The sequence below is a fragment of the Macaca nemestrina genome, chromosome 15, assembly GCF_043159975.1.
Source record: "Macaca nemestrina isolate mMacNem1 chromosome 15, mMacNem.hap1, whole genome shotgun sequence".
Lineage (NCBI taxonomy): Eukaryota > Metazoa > Chordata > Mammalia > Primates > Cercopithecidae > Macaca > Macaca nemestrina.
Genome location: NC_092139.1, coordinates 88,692,556 through 88,710,738, shown reverse-complemented (window position 1 = coordinate 88,710,738; position 18,183 = coordinate 88,692,556). Strand labels below are relative to the sequence as shown.

The 18,183-nt window shown below is 45.8% G+C and overlaps 3 gene segments (V, D, J or C); all 3 read right to left on the bottom strand.

Annotated features, from left to right (window-relative positions):
* Nucleotides 1-982: 982 nt before the first annotated feature.
* On the bottom strand, nt 983-2,398 carry LOC105464670 (immunoglobulin lambda variable 1-47-like). The segment is given in 2 exon segments: nt 983-2,120; nt 2,237-2,398. Coding segments are annotated over 2 exon segments (573 nt in total).
* A 4,001-nt stretch (nt 2,399-6,399) lies between these two features.
* LOC112423631 (immunoglobulin lambda variable 5-45-like) lies at nt 6,400-7,366 on the bottom strand. The segment is given in 4 exon segments: nt 6,400-6,775; nt 6,899-7,010; nt 7,100-7,197; nt 7,294-7,366. Coding segments are annotated over 4 exon segments (654 nt in total).
* A 5,848-nt stretch (nt 7,367-13,214) lies between these two features.
* Nucleotides 13,215-13,771, bottom strand: LOC105464674 (immunoglobulin lambda variable 9-49-like). The segment is given in 2 exon segments: nt 13,215-13,540; nt 13,678-13,771. Coding segments are annotated over 2 exon segments (372 nt in total).
* Between the last annotated feature and the right edge of the window lie 4,412 nt (nt 13,772-18,183).

Here is an 18,183-nt window from a genome sequence, read left to right as displayed (position 1 = left end):
AGCATCACTAATGATCAGGGAAATGCCAATTAAAACCACAATATAAAACCACCTGAATATCGCAAGAGTGGCCAATAATAGATGTTGGCATGGATGTGGTGAAAATAGAACACTTTTACACTGTTGGTGGGAATGTAAACTACTACAACCACTATGGAAAACAGGGTGGAAATTCCTTAAGGTACTAAAAATAGATGTACCCTTTGCTCCAGCAATCTCACGACTAGGCATGTACCCAGCGAAAAAGAAATCATTGTACAAAAAAGATACTTGCACATGCATGTTTATAGCAGCACAATTTGCAATTGCAAGGACATGGAACCAGCCCAAATGCCCATAAATCAACAAGTGGATAAAGGAAATGGTATATATATATATGCATATCATGGAATACTACACAGCCATGAAAAGGAACAAAATAATGGCATTCACAGCAACCTGGATGGAACTGGAAACTATTCTAAGTGCAGTAACTCAGGAATTGAAAATAAAACATGGTATGTTCTCACTCGTAAGTGGGAGATAAGCTATGAGAACACAAAGGCATAACAATGATACAATGGACTTTTGGGGACTGGGAGGAAATGGTAGAAGGTGGGTGAGGGATAAAAGACTACTCCCCGGGTCCACTGTACACTGCTTGGGTGATGAGTGCACCAAAATCTCAGAAATCACAACTAAAGAACTTATTTATGTAACCAAACACTACCGGCTCCCTAAAAACCTATTAAAATAAAAAATAATTAATAATTAAAGAGAAAAAACACTAAAATCCTTAAAAAACCCAAATAAATAAATAAATAAATAGTATATGAGAACCTCTTCCACTATAGAGAGAACCAGAGGCAAGAGATGAAGAAGCCAGAATCCCAACAAGCCCTCACAGACTCTCCTGTCACCTGAGATGAACATCACTCCAAGAGTTTCATTTTGATGGATGATAAATTCAAACTTTAATATAAATAAACAAAATCAGGAATAATCAATGTAACAGCCCTCAAAGGTAGTCATGAGCCCTCTGTGGGATGGGTACAATTCAGCAAGCACAGGAAGAATCTCAAAAGAAGTTTACAGAGTGAATAAAAGCCAGTACAAATGGAAAGATAATGTTTGATAACACTGATACATTCCAGAAAACAGAAACGAAACAATAGTGACAGAGACAGATCTGTGGCTTCACAGGGGAGCACTGGGGAAGGGAGGGAGATGACAAAGGGCCATGAGGGGTTGCTGGGGTTAGTCACAGGTTGCATAGCTCCCTGTTGCTGGTGATGTATTCAAGGATGAGAAAAATGTCAAAATTTGTCTAGTTTCCTATTATAAATCTGGGTGGTTTATTAGATGTGCATTGTTCCTACATGAAAAGAATTTTATTTAAAAAGAATGTGCTAGGGAGAAAGGAAGCACAGGGATTCACAGTAGGGAGTGGGGGGAGGAAGACACCGCTCCGGAAACTCCAGGAAATGGGAAAAGGAGGATGATGGAGACACACATTGCCATCAGAGGTGAGTCTGTGATGACACAGACGGACCTGCCACCTCAGCCCAGGACCTCAGTGCAGACACCCTGTGTTTCAAGCTGCAGGGAGCAGGATGTTCTGTTTCCTGGATGCCCTGGTCCTGACTCTGAGAACTAAAGGGGAGGAGGAGCCTCCACTGTCAGGCAGGACCCTGGATGCCCCTGGACCCATGGGGGAAGCTACAGCAGCAGAAGCCACAGGCCAGGCCTGAGCAGCAGCTGCCGGGGGCTCACCCTCCTGGCAGAGGAGGAAGGAGGTTCTTGTCTCACTTCCCCCTGGGCCTGGAGCACTGTGGGATCGCTCAGGCTGCTATCCCATGCTTCGCAGTAATAATCAGCCTCATCCTCGGACCGGAGCCCACTGATGGCCAGGGAGGCTGACGTGCCAGACTTGGAGCCAGAGAATCGGTCAGGGACCCCTGAGGGTCGCTGATTACTATAATAGATGAGGAGTTTGGGGGCCATTCCTGGGAGCTGCTGGTACCAGTACACATCATTACTTCCAATGTTGGAGCTGCTTCCAGAGCAAGAGATGGTGACACTCTGCCCGGGAGCCCCAGACGCTGAGGGAGGCTGAGTCAGCACAGACTGGGCCCAGGACCCTGGAAGTGAGAGAGACACAGACATGGTGATTGACAAGAGACACAAGGAGAAAAGAGGAGAAAGCAGGGCCCCATGGACTTCCCAGCACCCCTCTCCTGGCCCCGAATTCTGTCACCTGCACAGTGAGTGAGGAGGGTGAGGACGAGAGGGAACCAGGCCATGCTGGAGATTGTCCTGAGTCCTGCCTTCTGTACCCACAGCTGAAGCTGAGCTTCCCCCAGATCTCTCCCTGTCTTCATACTCTGAGAAGGGGAGAGTCCATCCATGCAAATCAGAACCCCCAGCTTTTTGACCCCGCCCTGAGCTCTGGGCCAGGCTCCTGGGCTTGAGGATGTCAGGGGGTGGCAGGGGTGGAGCTTTGTGCTCCCAGAGGGTGGGGAGGACACAGGACACAGCTGTCAGCCCTGAGCAGAGGACATCAGGCAGGGCAGACGCCTGGTTCTGCTCTGATTACCCCAGTCTTCTCAGAAATGGGCCCCAAGCGCCCCCTTGTGTCCAGACTAAGGCAAACCATTCTATGATCAGGTGACCAGAGTCACTGAGATTCACCGCTGCCTCCTCCCATTCTGTCCACTGTCCCCTCTCTCAAGTCCAGGCTCAGTAAGGTGGCACCTGTGTCTCCTTCCTGTGACCTCAGGGCAGTCTTCACGTTCTACTGGACTCCTCAGGAGTGAACCTATCCATAGTTCTTTGGCTGTACTTTGTAGAGGACTCGGGTGATGGCTACACAAAGTCCTTTTATTTCAGGATCAAGCCCAGAGTGGGGACCAGCCCCGTGGACTCACTTCCCCACCTGTGTGGGACACCGGGTCCTCTCCTCTCATGTGGCTCCGTCCTGGTGGCCAGAGCTCTCCTTCCTCTGTGGATCCTGCAGCGCTGAGGAGAAAGGGAGCTCTTCCCTCTAGGATGCCCTGGGGAGGGATTCTCAGAGGGAGTTTCTGGTAAATGTTTGTTCTCCCTCTGCTTCCCCAGATTTGCAGTCACAGTCATTTGGATACTGTGACCAGGGATCTTGCCTAGGAGTCTGTCCTCCAAGCACTGAATGCCAGTCTGTGGGGGACCTTGGCAAATGTCTTTGGAGGGTCTCACTTATGAGCAAAAACAGCAAAGATGTTCAGTCTTTGAAGATGGGAAGAATTAAAATTTTAACTTGGTTTGATGACCAGAGTCTGTCCTCAGGTGAACCTGATATGTGATAGCTCTTAGCATCGAGCCCCCAACTAGGATTTCCAGGGAAAAGTTATGGTTCAAATTCAGTAGTGAGTGTGGTGGGGGTGGCTTGAAGGTGATAGAAATTATTCATCTTTGATCCATAATGACATCTAGAATCTAATAAACTAAAAACAATAAGCTTAAGAAAAAAGATAATTCTGTTAATCAAAATGGAAAATGAAATAGATGATATCTATGACTGCATGAGTTCGGCATGATACACCCTGGACTCTTAACAAATATTTATTTGGGGAATTTTATGGGGATGTAGGAAAATAGCTGGATGGTGAAGTTGATATTTACACGGTGAATGTATCACCAGGCAGTTCCTGTACAACGAGAGTTTTAAAAATTTTTTTTTTTGAGACAGAGTCCTGGTCGGTTGCCCAAGTTAGAGTGCAGAGGTGCCATCTCAGCTGAATGCAACCTGTGCCTATCAGGTTCAAGCAATTCTCCTGCCTCCACCTCCCAAGTAGCTGGAATTACAGGCATATGTCACTGTGCCAGGCTAATTTTTGTATTTTCTTAGTAGAGATGGGGTTTCACCATGTTGGCCAGGCTGGTCTTGAACTCTTGACCTTGTAATCAGCTCACCTCAGACTCCCAAAGTGCTAGGATTACAGGCATCAGCCATCGCACCCGGCCACACTGAGATTTTAAATGCTCCATTTAAACAACGAAATAGTGAGATTTATTATAGACATTTAAATAAAACCAATCCATATATGTAACTGAAGTAAAGCGTATGCTGTATTTTGGGACTGCATTTCAAGGGTGTCATTATTTTAAATGTTCCTTTTTGTGATAGCCAAGATTTTTACATAATTTTTATAGTTTTTAAAATGTTTATTGTGCTTACATAACACATCAGGCATATTAAGTTTTATTTATTTCCAAGTAGAAATGAGCTACTAGATCTGGGCTTCGCTTCCTGTTTCCTTCTCTTTGCTTTTTCTTTGGTGATGCATAGATGGTCACAGGGAATTTTGTTTTCCTTTCCTCCCACTGTAATGAATGGGGGTCGCCGAGGCTGAGCGGTGTCTCACATACAGGACAAGGCTGTCCATGGCCCCCTCCCTGCCCACGGATGCGCTTCCTGGTGGATGCCCCATCAGCTCTTAGGCTGAGGACAGAGAGAAGAACAGGTTCACAGCTAAGGAACCTGGACACCCAGTGGCTCTGGGAAGAAGGAGCAACTGCTGGGACAGTTAACGCTGAGCAGAGGACACTGACTATGGATTTTTTATGTGATCCTCCACAGGGACCCTCACAGAGAGGCCAAAACTCCAGTCCCTATGTGTCTTCAGGGTCCTTGCTGGTCCTCCTTTTGTCACTGCTCTAGGCTCCAGGCCTCCTCCTCCTATGAGTCACAATGGACAGTCTCCTCTTCAGGCTGCACCCTCTTTACCCCATCTGACCCCACACCCATCTCCTCATTCTGCTTCTCTTCTACACCAGCTCTAGGTCATGCCACCTCTCAGAATGCTGAGCCCACGTTTTCTTAAGCATCAGACTTCCTCTCTCACATTCGGGTTTCTGGGTCACACAGGCTGCATTCTCCTTTCTTGTCATCTCTCCCACAGTTTCAGTTCAGGAAATGGTCGGCATACCTGCACCAAAAGGAGGGGCCACCTTTGGGACCAGGCCGAAGGCTCCTGGACTTCTGGGTCACACAGGCTGGATTCTTTCTTGTCATCCCTACCTCATCCACACCCACCATGTGTGGGCAGCTCCTTTTGCTTCTAGAAACAAGATGATTCTCTTTACATTGGGAGACCAGTAAAAAAAGGTGTTATTGTTTCTGAACCCTTGCTTTGCTTTCAGTAACACAAGTGACAGCAGAAGCCTTGACACGATCTGGTGTTGGTCACAGGCAGGGATAAAGGAGGGAAGGGCAGAGAGGATGAGTGGGGCAGATGTTCTCTCATTTGCCCATGGAACAGGAACCCTTGGTAACATGGAGTCAGGATGCAGCTGTGTGACAGTGACAAACAGCCTGTCCTCAGGCTGGAGCCCAGGGGTTGTCCAGGAGGCTGTGTGAATAAACCCAGAGCAGGAGGATCAGGCTGGGACCCCTGAATCACCATCACTGCTGTCCTAGGTCACAAACGTAGGTGCTCTTTCTGGGAGGGAATGCCCAGTGTTTCTGCGGTTCCCCGTGCAGTAAAAGGTGACATTGAGATGGGGGACTGCTCAAGAGTTTCCTTGGGAGGAGTCACTTGAAGGACATATTGGGCAGTTTCTGTACCGGGATATTCCACAGACTCACCACTAGACCCTGACTCAGGGAGAAGCTCCAATGGTGTAAGAGAGGAGAAGAGAACACAGTCAGGCCCTGAGCGATCAGGAAACCCACCCTCAGCAGTCGCTTTCGTCCTGAGTGGGATGAGCTGCAGGAACGTCACATCCGTGGGACCTACGTCCCCTGTGGCCAAGGAGCAGCCTCAGCCTTGTCTCAGCCATGGTGGAGCCTCCCCTTGACTCTCTCATGTCCTACATAGAGGTTCACTGGCCTCAGGTCCACAGTTACCCTCAGACCTAATCCCATCTCCTGACATTTCCACTGAAATGCAGGTACCCAGGACTGAGCCAGGTCAGCTCTGTATCTGGAATTCCTCCCTGACCTGCGTCCTCAGGCAGCATTTCATATTTGAGTTCCTGTTCCTGGGACACAGTAAACCTCAGATATCCCTGAGAACAGACTACTGGGGATGGAAGGGGAGGTCTCTGCTTATACACTGGAAGAGCAGAGTCCATGCTGCAGGGGACTGTTCACCTGCTACCATGTCCCCAGGCTCTGACCATGCTGTGAGCTAGGAAAGGCTCATTTTGCTTCTTTCAAGAAAAAAATAGTCCAGCTCCACAGCCACTGGTGTTAGCACACATGGACACGCAGCCAACACTTCAGGATCATCAGGTGGTTTGGTTTTGCTTTGTTTTACTGAGACTTCAGAAGGATGGATGGGAAATTAAGAGAAGAGCCTTTTGCAGCTAGAAAGTACTTCCAAATGTAGTTTGTGCCTAGGCCGGTTATTTTAAAATTTAAAAACTGTTATGGAACAAGACCCAGATCAGGGTGAGGTTTTTGTCCCACTTCCCCATGTGTGTGTGTCACTGTGAGAAGCATTGTTGTGCCAAATCATACAGTAATAGTCAGCCTCATCCTCAGACTGGAGCCCAGAGATGAGTAAAATCCCTGCATTGGCCGAAGCATCTTTGGATCCAGAGAAGCGGCTGGGGACTCCAGAGCCCTGGCCCTTATCTGAGTCTGTGTGGTAGTTCAGAAGATACCGGGGAGGACTCCCTGGCTTCTGCTGGTACCAGAATATCCTGTAACTACCAACACTGATGCCACTGCTCAAGGTGCAGGTGAGTCTGGCTGATGCTCCAGGAGATGCTGAGAGGGAGGTTGGCTGCATCAGCACAGGCTGTGAGAGGGAACCTGGAAACACAGGCATTTATAGGTTTTAAGGCAGAAACCAGGATCACATGTTTTAGGGATCTTTGACAGAAGAGTCAGAATCAGGCTGGGTGGCTGACCCTGGTCTCTGAGGCCTTTTCCTACCTGTGCAGTGAGAGAAGAGCAGGAGGAAGAGAGGAGTCCAGGCCATGGTGGACACAGCCTCTTTCCCTGCAGTGGGACTGCGCTGCCCCAGGCCTCCTTTTCTTCCCACCCTCTGCAGAGGAGGGGCTGCTCATGCAAAAGTGTTTCCACCGAGGGACTGCCCAGCCCCTCCCTGAGCCCTGGGGATGCAGCTCAGCTCACTCTGCAGACTGAGAGGGAGGAAGATTTGCTTTTCGTTTTGCAAGGCCCTGGGAGGAAACACCTGTTGAGACCATACACAGGTCCCTGCTCGGGGATCTCTGCCAGGCCAGAGGGGACACAGCTGCTGAGTCTCCATCAGTGAAACACAGGGCCCAGCCCCCAGGCCTGGATTTCTTTGAGTGAATGGTCCTTACCGAGAAGCTGTGTAGGAACCACAGGGCAGTTCCAAAAGATCTGATGCTGATCCCAGAACACACACTTTCCCATGGCTCAGAGACTTCAGAACCCAGCTGGTCTCCGCAGCTCTCCGGTCACTGTCTGTATTCACATATCCATGGTCTGATTCCTAGACACTGCTTCTCTCATGCTGTGCATTATCACTGTGATTTCTCACTCCCAGAAGTTGTCTTGGTCTGTGGGATACGCAGCCATATATATATATAACTTTTAAAGCTGTCAGCACCCCGGCATGGCATTCTAGAAACATCTAATTGTCCACATGTGCCATCAGGGTGGGCATCATGAATAAGGGGTCAGCTGAGGAGCTAGGTTGAAGGGCAGCTAGGGGTTGTTCACAAGGACAGTGAATAATGAGAATTTTCCAGGAAAAATAAATGATCCGTGACATGTTAAAGGCAGCAATTTAGAAAAAGTTGTCTATCTAGTGGTTTCGTATGTTTTATAGAGATTTGACTCAGTTTTGTGATGTAGGAACATTCACAGATTTTGTAGACTTTTCTTTACCAGTGAGCAGTGTGACCATATTTCTCTATTTAATGAAGTTAGCCACTATCTCCCTAAGTAAAACGTCACTTTCTTCACAGTTGTGTCCTATTTTTTGGTAAACAATTTGTCCTGGATGTTATACAATTTGTTTATATCTTGATATTGCCACCTTTATTTTTTTTACTGGATGCTTTCAGGTTATTTGAAATATCACTATTTATTTTACCTGCAAAGTGCTCTGGCAAGTACTGAATGTCTCAGGAGACAAAGGCAGAGACCATCACTTCTCAATGTAGCCACGTCTACTCTTGTGCCAACTGTGCAAGTGGCCCCTGGATTTCTAGGCTCACAAGGTGCTTAATGAATAATCTAGAATAAGGATCCCTCACTTTTCTCAAGCACTCTCTCTTCAAGGTATTTGGAGAGAGATCCCTTTCAGATAGATGAGGCAGGGAAGGTACCACCTGGCTTAAACCCCTTCAGTAACTCATCATTCTTGTTATAAAATCCAAATCCTGTCGCTTCTGAAACATGCCCTTTGCACTGCGGCCCTTACACACCCCCACAGCCCAACTCACAGCCCCTGCCCTTGCTTTTAGGGCTCCAGGCTCACTCCCTTCTCTGTCCTGGGAAACCCTGAGCTGCTGTCTTTTCCACGTTCTCCACACCAGCTTCTCCTGTGCCTGTCGGGAGAAGATGCCCTTCTATGTGAAGTCAAAGGGTAAGCTTACATTTTGTCCACATTATACACCTGTTAAAAGCAGAACAATCACAAACAAAGATATTTTAAACACTGGTTAGCATGGAAACTTTTGAGTCTTGCAAATATAAAGAGAATTTTCTAATGAATTGTTTGCACCCGTCAGCCAACTTTGACCATCATCAAAATGGTTCATCTTGTTTAATTTTTCAACCCATTTTACCGATCAACTTTCTCTCTCCCTAGATGATTTTTACAACAGATCAATGAAGCAGTAAAAGATAAATGGTACATAAAATAACAAATATATACATTTGTAGTGTTCCATAATCCTTGTGACTTAAGGCAACGCATTCCAAGGACTCCCACACTACTTGATTTGTTTTTTAATCATTCATGTCTAAAGTTACTTTACTGTAGAAATTGGGAAGTGGGAGGAAGTACGATGAATGCTAAGATTTGCAGATGCAGGACTCACAGCATTGCATATGGAATTAGAATAAAGTCCAGAGGGGCATCTACATTCCTAACTATTTATTGGTCATTATGTCATTTGTTACTGTATTTTTTCCCATAGTAGCTATAGTAAGTAACCACAAATTGTATGGTTTAATACAATAGGAATTTATTGTTTCACAACTCTGATGTGCAAAATCGGAAATCAAGATAACAACAAGGCCATGCTCACATTGAAGGCTCCGGAGAAGAATGCTTGCTTCTTGTAATTTTTGCTGCCTCCCAGAAACACTTGGCATTCCTTGGCTTGTAACTTCATCATTTCAACCTCTGGCTTTATCATCCCATGGCCAGCTTTGCTTTGTGTATGTCTGTGTGTCATCTTCTGTACTAATAAGGACAAGAGTCTTTGGATTTAGGGTCCCTCCTAATCCTGTATGACCTCATCTTAACTAATTTCATCTGCAAATAAGGTTTCACTTCCCAATAAGATTATGTTCTGAGGTTTCAGGTGGGTGTGAATTTTGGAATCACACTATTTAATCCATTATACCTGGCAGGTGCGTGCCTTGTTTGAGGCTGCTCTGCAGCTCAGGCTAACCCATAAGCTACTGACAGCTTGAGGCTGTCCACTGAGGTCTCCCAACAGCAGAGTCGAATACTCCTTTCTTGAAGGAGGACCTGGGTATCACATAATTACATTCATCTAATGTGGTGTGTGAGCACACAGTAGAGTATAGTGGCTGTGGCAGGGACTCAGAGGTCCTGCTCTTCATTGTTAAGAGCCTTGACCAAAGCCCTCGTTTCCTGTATGGTTTTCTTCCTCTCCTTTTAACCTCAAAATCTGAGCTTTTTGGAAATGATTTCCAAATTTTTACCCTGTCAAGTTAATTAGGAATGAAGAGTGCTGTTTATCTGTCTCTGGTGTTCCATTTTTAAAAAAATAAAAATGGGATTTCTTACTGTGCCCAGGCTTGTCTTGAACTCTTGACCTCAGGTGATTCTCTTGCCTTGGCCTCTCAACATGCTGGGATTACAGGCATGAGCCACCACGCTTGGACTAAAATGTTTTGATAGAAGATGTCATAATTACTTTTTCCTCCCATATTCTTTGTTATCTTAGCCTTGCACAATTTCACATATTTCTTTGCAGCTATCTTTGTGGCTTTTTTTTTTTTTTTTTTTTGGTAGAGAAGAATAAAGATAAATCACGTAAGACAGGCTTGTTTTAGAGAAGAATGGAGCTTGTATCTGCAACATTCCTGTGCTGCACACATTCCTGCCCTGTGCCATCCGTGCCCCCTCCCATCACAGAGCCTCCACTTCAGGGCCCTCAGGACCCCCTGCAGAGTCCTGCGGAGTCTCTGGAGGGAAGATGCACTGTGGGTAGAGAGGCCGGTGCTTTTCTACTGCTGTGATGCTGACGTTTTCCTTCAGCAAACAGGGGGGCTCGGTTTTGGTACACTAGATTAAGTTGCGGAGAAAGAAGCTGCATTTCCTGAGTAAGAAGAGTGTTTCATTTATGTAAACTTTATGTTTTGTATTATATTTTATAAATTAACTCAGTTTTGAGGGGTTTTAAAAATTTTTATTTTGTTTTAGAATTCTAAAATTTGGTGAGCGGGAGATTTTTGCCCTGTTTCGATTATGTTTCTTCAAATCTTTATAGGTCTATTGCTGTGTTTATCATTATACACAGCATCATCGTTGTGTTGTGTCACTACAGTATCAAACTTTGCTCTTGGTAATTAAATGCTGGCCTGCCTGAATCTGTGTGTGTGTGTGTGTGTGTGTGTAACTTCTTATTTTGCCACTCCTATAAATAACTCATAACTGTGCAACTGATGATAGATCTTAGTATTGTGCTTTACGAACACATTGTTATAATAACATGGTGGGTTAAAAATAAACAATTTTGCAGCTGGAAGAATATATTCGACCACTTTCTCTTGGGTCCTGGAGAATGAGCATCATGGGCCCACGTTAGCCAGGACAGCCTCTGTGTGAGGAAGATGGAGATGTTAGGAGCACAGGGGGACGCTGAGCCAGGGTGGGTGTGTCTCACGTCCCCATCTCTGCATGGGGTCCCCACTTGATTGTCAAACTCTGTGCTTGAAGACAAGGCTGCCCTCACCATCACAGGGGCCTAGGCTGAAGATGAGGCTGAGTATTATTGTGCTCTGTGGTAGAGGAAGCAGCCATCTCCACAGTGACACATGCAGATATATTTAATATCTGATATATTCGAAAATATTTTCAGTATAGGTCTAGTTGTGTAAATTTTTAAAGTAGGAGGGTTTATTTGAAAATAACAGCATTATAAGGTGAACTTCTCACTCTCTTTTTTTTTTTCAGATTCTCCTCTGCTCCTGCAAAAAAAAAAAAAAAAAAAAAAAAAAAAAAAAAAAGGGTCAAGACCTTTTTACCAACATTGGTACATTGGCACCCAAACAAGTTTATTTAGAGCTTAATGGGGGAAGAGTTTATAATGTTTCTATCTACAAGCATATATTTACTCAATGTAATCAACCAATGTAATTACGCAACATAACATCAACCTGAAGAAACAAAGGGCAATATCAACCAAAATATCAACCAAAGAAACAGGGAAACTGTTTAGAACTCAGAGACCTAAATCTGAGGAAGTAAACCAGGGATGAGTCTGACAGCCATGTCCTTAATGCAGAGGGGTCACCCTATACCTGGGAATTCAGGAGCTCCGCAAGAGTACAATCTCAAGAGAAAGAGAAACTCAACTTCCCTGACGTTTCAGAGTTCAGGGAGTGACCAGCAAAGACTGGACTAAGAGCAGGGCCACGTATGGGCCAGGAAGAGGGCCGTGCATGCTGGACTTCTGCTCTAGTTGTCATCCCACCCAGAGACCCGGAAGGCTATTTGTGCTCAGGGAACAAAATGATTCTGTTAGCATTAAGAGGCAGTAGAAAGGAAGGTATTTTCATTGAGTCTATAAACATAGACCAAGGATTGGGTATGAGAGGAGTTCAAGCAACAAGACATGGTGGGCACAGCCCCTGGACCTCACAATGGGGCTGGGCTTCCCCAGGCTTGTCTATTTTTCCTTCTGCCCCCAGGGAAAATAAGAAGCTGTTTAGGCAAATCCACTCCCTCCCTTCTGGCTAGATGAGACCCTGCCTGATTACTGATTCAGGAATCTGAGAGGGGACATGAGGACAGAGGAGGTTGAGGAAGGAGCCGCTCTGAGTGTGGGCCCAGGAGGGTCCTCGAGGGAGCAACTGTTGGGAGCAGGCACAGGACCCTGCCCAAGAGGCTTTGCTGGACCCTGAGAACACCAGGGTGCTGAGTCTCATCAGTGAGCACGGGGAGCAGATCGGCCTCTGCCAGCCTGTGGCCTCACCCAGCTGTGAGGAGCCCCCAGGCAGGGCCTGGGACAGTTACCCATTGCTCCTGCTGGTCACAGGCCCATCTTGGTTGTCTACGAGGGTCCTCAGGCTTAAAGCCTGGGAACTGGAGTCTGTAGTGGAGGTAGTCTTGTGGAGGGTTATGCCCTTCACCTGTGAAATTTGACCTCAATCCAGGTGTTTGTCATCAGGAAGCACTGCAGAGTGATTCCACCAGAGCTCTCTCCCTGCATGTGAAGGGATTCATTCTGTAAAGGCAATGGGGGGCTCTCCCAGAATCTCAGATACAGAGCAGGCTCACATTCTCCTATCTTCAGTGTGTGTCAATTCTCTCTTCTAGGAGAGCCAAGCACATGCACCATGAGAACTCTGTGCACATGGAGGTGATTGGAGACGGCTGTAGTCCATGTTGATTACGTGACCCTGTGAGTCAGGGTGAAGGCCTTGTGTCTCCAGGGAAATTGTCAGTTCCCATCATTGTATAGGTAGCTCACAAATGTGGAATATGGACAAAGGTAGTGGGAGCTGGTCACAGTGATTTCCCTGTAAATGCACCTGTGAGGAGCTCTACAACCTGGAAATTTAAATCCCATCGGGGACAGGTGAGTGGCAAAAAACTCCAAATGTTCATGTGCAAACTTCAATGTTCCAAAAGTTCTGTAGAAAATATTTACACACAGGAATCATATGCTGTGAATTAGAACTCCAAAATGTCTAGGAAGGTGAAAACTAAATACAGAGTTAGGAGACCGCCCTCTGAACTGTGAGTCAGGCCAGCGGGAAGGAAGTGTGGACAGAGCAGATCAGCTGGGAGGTTTTTGTCTCACTTCCACTCTGCCTGTGTCACTGTGGGTTACACGAAGCTGCTCCCAGTGCCGTGGTTTGCTCCACAGTGGTAGTCACTCTCATCCTCTTCCTGAATGTTCTTGATGGTCAGGTACCGATTCAGGCCGGAGCCCGAGCCTGAGAAGCGATCAGGGATGCCATCCCCCTTGGATCCCACAATCCCACCTGTGCCCACTCGCATCACAAACTGGGGGCCCTTCCCTGGTCTCTGCTGGTGCCAGTCCACCGCATAATTACTGTAGCCGCTGCTCAGGGTGCAGGTGAGTGTGACCGAGGCTCCCAGGGAGGCCGATGCAGAGGATGGCTGAGTCAGCACAGGCTGGGAGAGGGACCCTGGAAACACAGACAGCCGTGAGGGCTCCTGTTGGTGGGTGGCTGATGAGCTGTTGGAGCAGGAAGAGCAGGGATGGGAAGCTGGGGGCTGGGAGGTGGGAGTCCTTCTGGGGGCCCAGCCCACTGCCCACCCTGACCTGTGAGGAGACTGAGGAGGGTGAGGAGCAGAGGAGCCCAGGCCATGGCGGAGATGCTGCAATGCTGGGTTCTTCAGTCTCTCAGCTGAGCCTGAGCCCCCAAAGCCTCTTATTTCCTCAGTGAAGAACTGGGGGGCAGGGGCATCACATTCCATGCAAATCGTTTCCCTCCCAGGGCTGATGATTAACAAGCACAGGGCTCAGAGCAAGAGCTCAGGTCCCTTAGGATTCACAGGCTTTGCCTCCCCCTAGTGGCCAGGTGCTGCATCACACTCAGGGCTCAGACAAGGTCTCCCTGGGCCCCTGCTTCACCTGGAGGCCAAGTGGCTGTCCTGGAGGCTTCTCAGGCTCCATTTCTAATGTCTCAGGAATCTCTACAGTGCTTCTTTCCCTCTGGGGTCCCACAGTAGGATGCAATGACTAGATCAGTGAATCCTGGAGCCTGCCCAAGGCACCTGTTCCAACTTTCATTCTAGGATAGGCGAGCCCTTCAACTGTTATTCCAAACAAACTGAAGATGTGTCCACACTTGTAGCTGATCACCTTCTCACTGTGTCCATTTCCTAATCTCCTCCTCTTATGAGGTTACTGGTCCTTATGATCTCATTTCATCTTAATTACCCTCTGTAAGTCTCTGTCTCCAAATACAGTTGCATTGGGGGTTAAGGCTTCAACGTGAATTATGGACAATTTTAGTCCATAACGACCAGTAATTAGAGTACTTTTTTAACTGATGAGAATGAGTCAGAATAGGATAAATAGACAAGCGTGAAAAGAACAATTTTATGAGTATAACATTGTATATATTTTGGCATTTGAACAAGTACAATTTTAATTGTCATAAAATATACACAACATAAAATGTGCCTTTTAAATCACTTTTAATTGTAAAATTCAGCGGTCGTAAGTACATTCACAATGTGATAGAATTGCCTGGCATGGAGGCTTGCACCTGTAGTCCCAGCTACTCAGGAGTCTGAGGCAGGAGGCTTGCGTAGACCCAAGAGTTCAAGGATGCGGTGAGCTATCACAGCACCACTGCACTCCAGCCTGGGCGACAGAGCAAGACACCATCTCTTAAAAAAAAAAGTGATACAGTTATCAATCTCTATAACCTTCTCATAATCCCAAGTGAAAAGTTTGTACCCTTAAAATGTTTATTTCCCCTCCCCACTCCCCTGGCCCCTGGTAACCAGTGGAGAAGGAGATTGGGAAACTGGATGAGGGAGAACTCAGTACAGGAAGAAGCAGAGCAGAGACAGCACCCATGCTGGCTCTTGGGGAGACGCTGCTTGAGCAGGTGAAAGCTTTCTGTGGCCGTCTTTCTATCCCTGGATGGCCACGTTGATGCGGGCTGCCCACTGTGGGATGCAGTATCAAGTCTCGTGGGTCCCATGGCAGTGTGTCCTGTGATTCCACCTTTCTCCCCAACAATGTGTCAGAAGCAAACACTGACAGCCTTCTGTTGGGGCACTTGACACTTAATTCCCTATCTCTTCCTATGTGCATTCTCTCCAACAGTCATGTTACATATCCTCCAGAGACCTGAGAAATGTCCTGCTCTCAGTCCAATTCTTTCATGCTGTTCAAGGGGAATCGTGTCAGTAGAACATGGATTCTGCTTGCCAATATGCTAAAGAGAGTTTGAATCTATGGTAAAAGCAAATGAGATTGTGCTATAATTTTGATATCTAACACTATTCATGTTGATTGTGTGCCATTATTTTCTGGGATCAGAAATAACTTTGGATCATGTGTTCTCTATTTTATGTCCTTTGGACATTTTCTTCATGTTTGGTAGCACTGTCACATGATGCGACAAGGGCTTGAACTTTTGAATGAAAATGTTTGATCCACACATGCACACACACACACACACACACACACGAGAGAGAGAGAGAGAGAGAGAGATCTGTGGACAGTTGAGCTAGGATAGGCTGGCCTATGATACAGCGAATAAGGAGAGAAGGCAGGAAGAATAAGATGACCCTCAGTGTCCTTATGTTTGCCCCTGATGGACCTTCTTGTCCAGTGATTGAATCCATTTCTAGCACCGAGACACCAGCCAGAGTGTGCTCTACCACAGCATCCCAGCCCATGTCACTCTATAGGGCAGTAAGAGAGATCCTTTGGAGGACACTTGAAGGACTGTCCAGTGTTAATGGAAATTATGCAGTTGTTTTCTGATAATAAGATTGCTGGAAAGTAAAGCCCCTTGTAAATATCTTTGTAAGCCACACCTTGACTGACACCGTTTTTATAAAATCTTACCTCACTCTGGGGAGTCTCTTTTAGGCTCTTCTCTGCTTTAGTCACAGAGTCTTTTTCCTCAAAATACAAATAATTCTTGAACTTTATCAAGGCCTTATCTTTGTAAGTATCAGGCAAAGACTTGACTGTCTTTGTTTCTTCAGGAAGATTCATGTAAAATCCCAGGATGTCTCCCTGTCTATAGCTAGAAGAGTAGTGTTTGCTAACGGACTGGTGGAGCTTCATTCCCTTTAATTCTCCCAAGAATAGTTAAGTGTATTATAACCTAAGGGAGCTTGACAGCTACCTAAAGACTGGGACCAACCCAGTCTGGCAGCAGTGTCTGCTGGCATCTCATCCATGGTGATATCAAGGTAGCCCATGAGAATCCCATACCGTAAAGTAGCCCTTCTGTTCAACCACAGTCAGCCAGCCAGTCATTGGAGACTTTTAACTGGGGAGCCCAATCATATCAGGCTAACAAAACCTGTTCACACAAGCAGCCTCTGTAGAGGTCTCCAGGAATAAGGAATTTTACTCAACAGTCAAGTTCAAGTTTCTGAGGACCAAGGGCCTGGGGATCAGGTTCAGCTATAATATACTGGTAGTTATCTTTGTTCAATGGGTGCTCCAAGGTGTATGAGGCTGAAGGCACTGAGCAGAAAGCCCTGGGTCTTCTTGGTGGTCCCTGTGATCTCCCCATTCAGCTGTTTGCACTGAGCTTCTTTTCCTTTTTTCTGCTCCTTCCTGTTTCAGTTCCCTATTCAGATTGCCCCTGAATGGGGACAAGGTCGCTTTTTGTTGTTGTATAAATAAGACCAATGTTACCAAGGTCCTGGTCCAAAAGTCCCAATCTCGCATCATCTCCTTTTGGGCCTTTGCCCAGGAGTTTAAGACCAGCCTGAACAAAATGACAAAACCCATCTCTACTAAAAAAAATACAAAAAGTTAGCTGAACGTGGTGATGCATGCCTGTAATCTCAGCTACCTGGGAGGTTGAGGCATGAGAATCGCTTGAACTCAGGAGGCAGAGGTTGCAGTTAGCCAAGATTGTGCCACTACACTCCAGACTGGGTGACAGAGAGAGACTCAGTCTCCAAAAAAACAAAGTAAAAATAACTAAACAAAAAACAAATAACTGTCCATTCTCCACCAGCTCTCCACCCTGAGGACCTGAGAAATAATCATTATACTTCTTGTCACTCTAGATTTTACTAGGTACCTCATATAAGGGTAATCAAACAATGTTTGTTCTTTTGAAGCCAGCTTATTTCTGCTGGCATGATGTCTTTAAGGTTTATCCGTGCCATAGCATGGGCCGGAACGTTCTCTTTAAGGCTGAGTACTATTTTATTGTGTGTGTATACTATATCCCATTTATCTATCAGATAGACATTTGGGCTGCCTCCACCTTTTAGCTATTGTGAACAGTGCTGCTATGAACAAGGGTGTACAAATTTCTCCTTGAGATCCTGCTCTCAATTCTTTTAGGCACATACCCAGAAATGAAAATTCTGTTAGAATAGTAATTATACGTTTAATTTTTTGAGGAACTGCCATAAGGCTTCCACAGTGGATGCATCATTTTATAGTTTCCCCAGCACTGCATTAGCAGTGACAATTTCTACTCATCTTTACTAGAACTTGTTATTTTCTATTATTTTGGTAATGCCATCCTAGTGGGTGTGAAGTTGTATATTATTGTGGTTTGATTTGCATTTCTCTAATGATTAGTGATGCTAAGCATCTTTTCATGTGCTTATTGGCCATTTGTTGATCTTCTCTGGAAAAATATCCATTCAAGTCAGGAGCCCATGTTTTAATCAGATTGTTTCTATTTTTGTTATTCCTGATGAGTTGTAGGAATTCTTTCTATATCCTGGACCCCTTATCAGATACAAAATTTGCAAAATATTTTCTGACTCCATGATTTGCATTTTCACTCTGCTGATAGTGTCCTTTGATGCACAAAAGTTTTACAATTTGATGAAATCCACTTTATCTATATTCTTCTATTTTTTCTTGTGCTTTTGGCATCAAATACAAGAAATCATTTCCAAACCCAATGTTGTGAAACTTCTTCCTAATATTTTCTGTTAAGATTTTTATAGTGATCGCTCTTCCATTTGGGTCTTTATCCATTTCCCGATTGCATGTGGATATCCAGTTTTCTCAAAAACATTTTTTATGGAATCTGTCCTTTCCCCACTGAATGTTCTTGGTACCCTTGTTTAAAATCATTTTTCCATATGACGA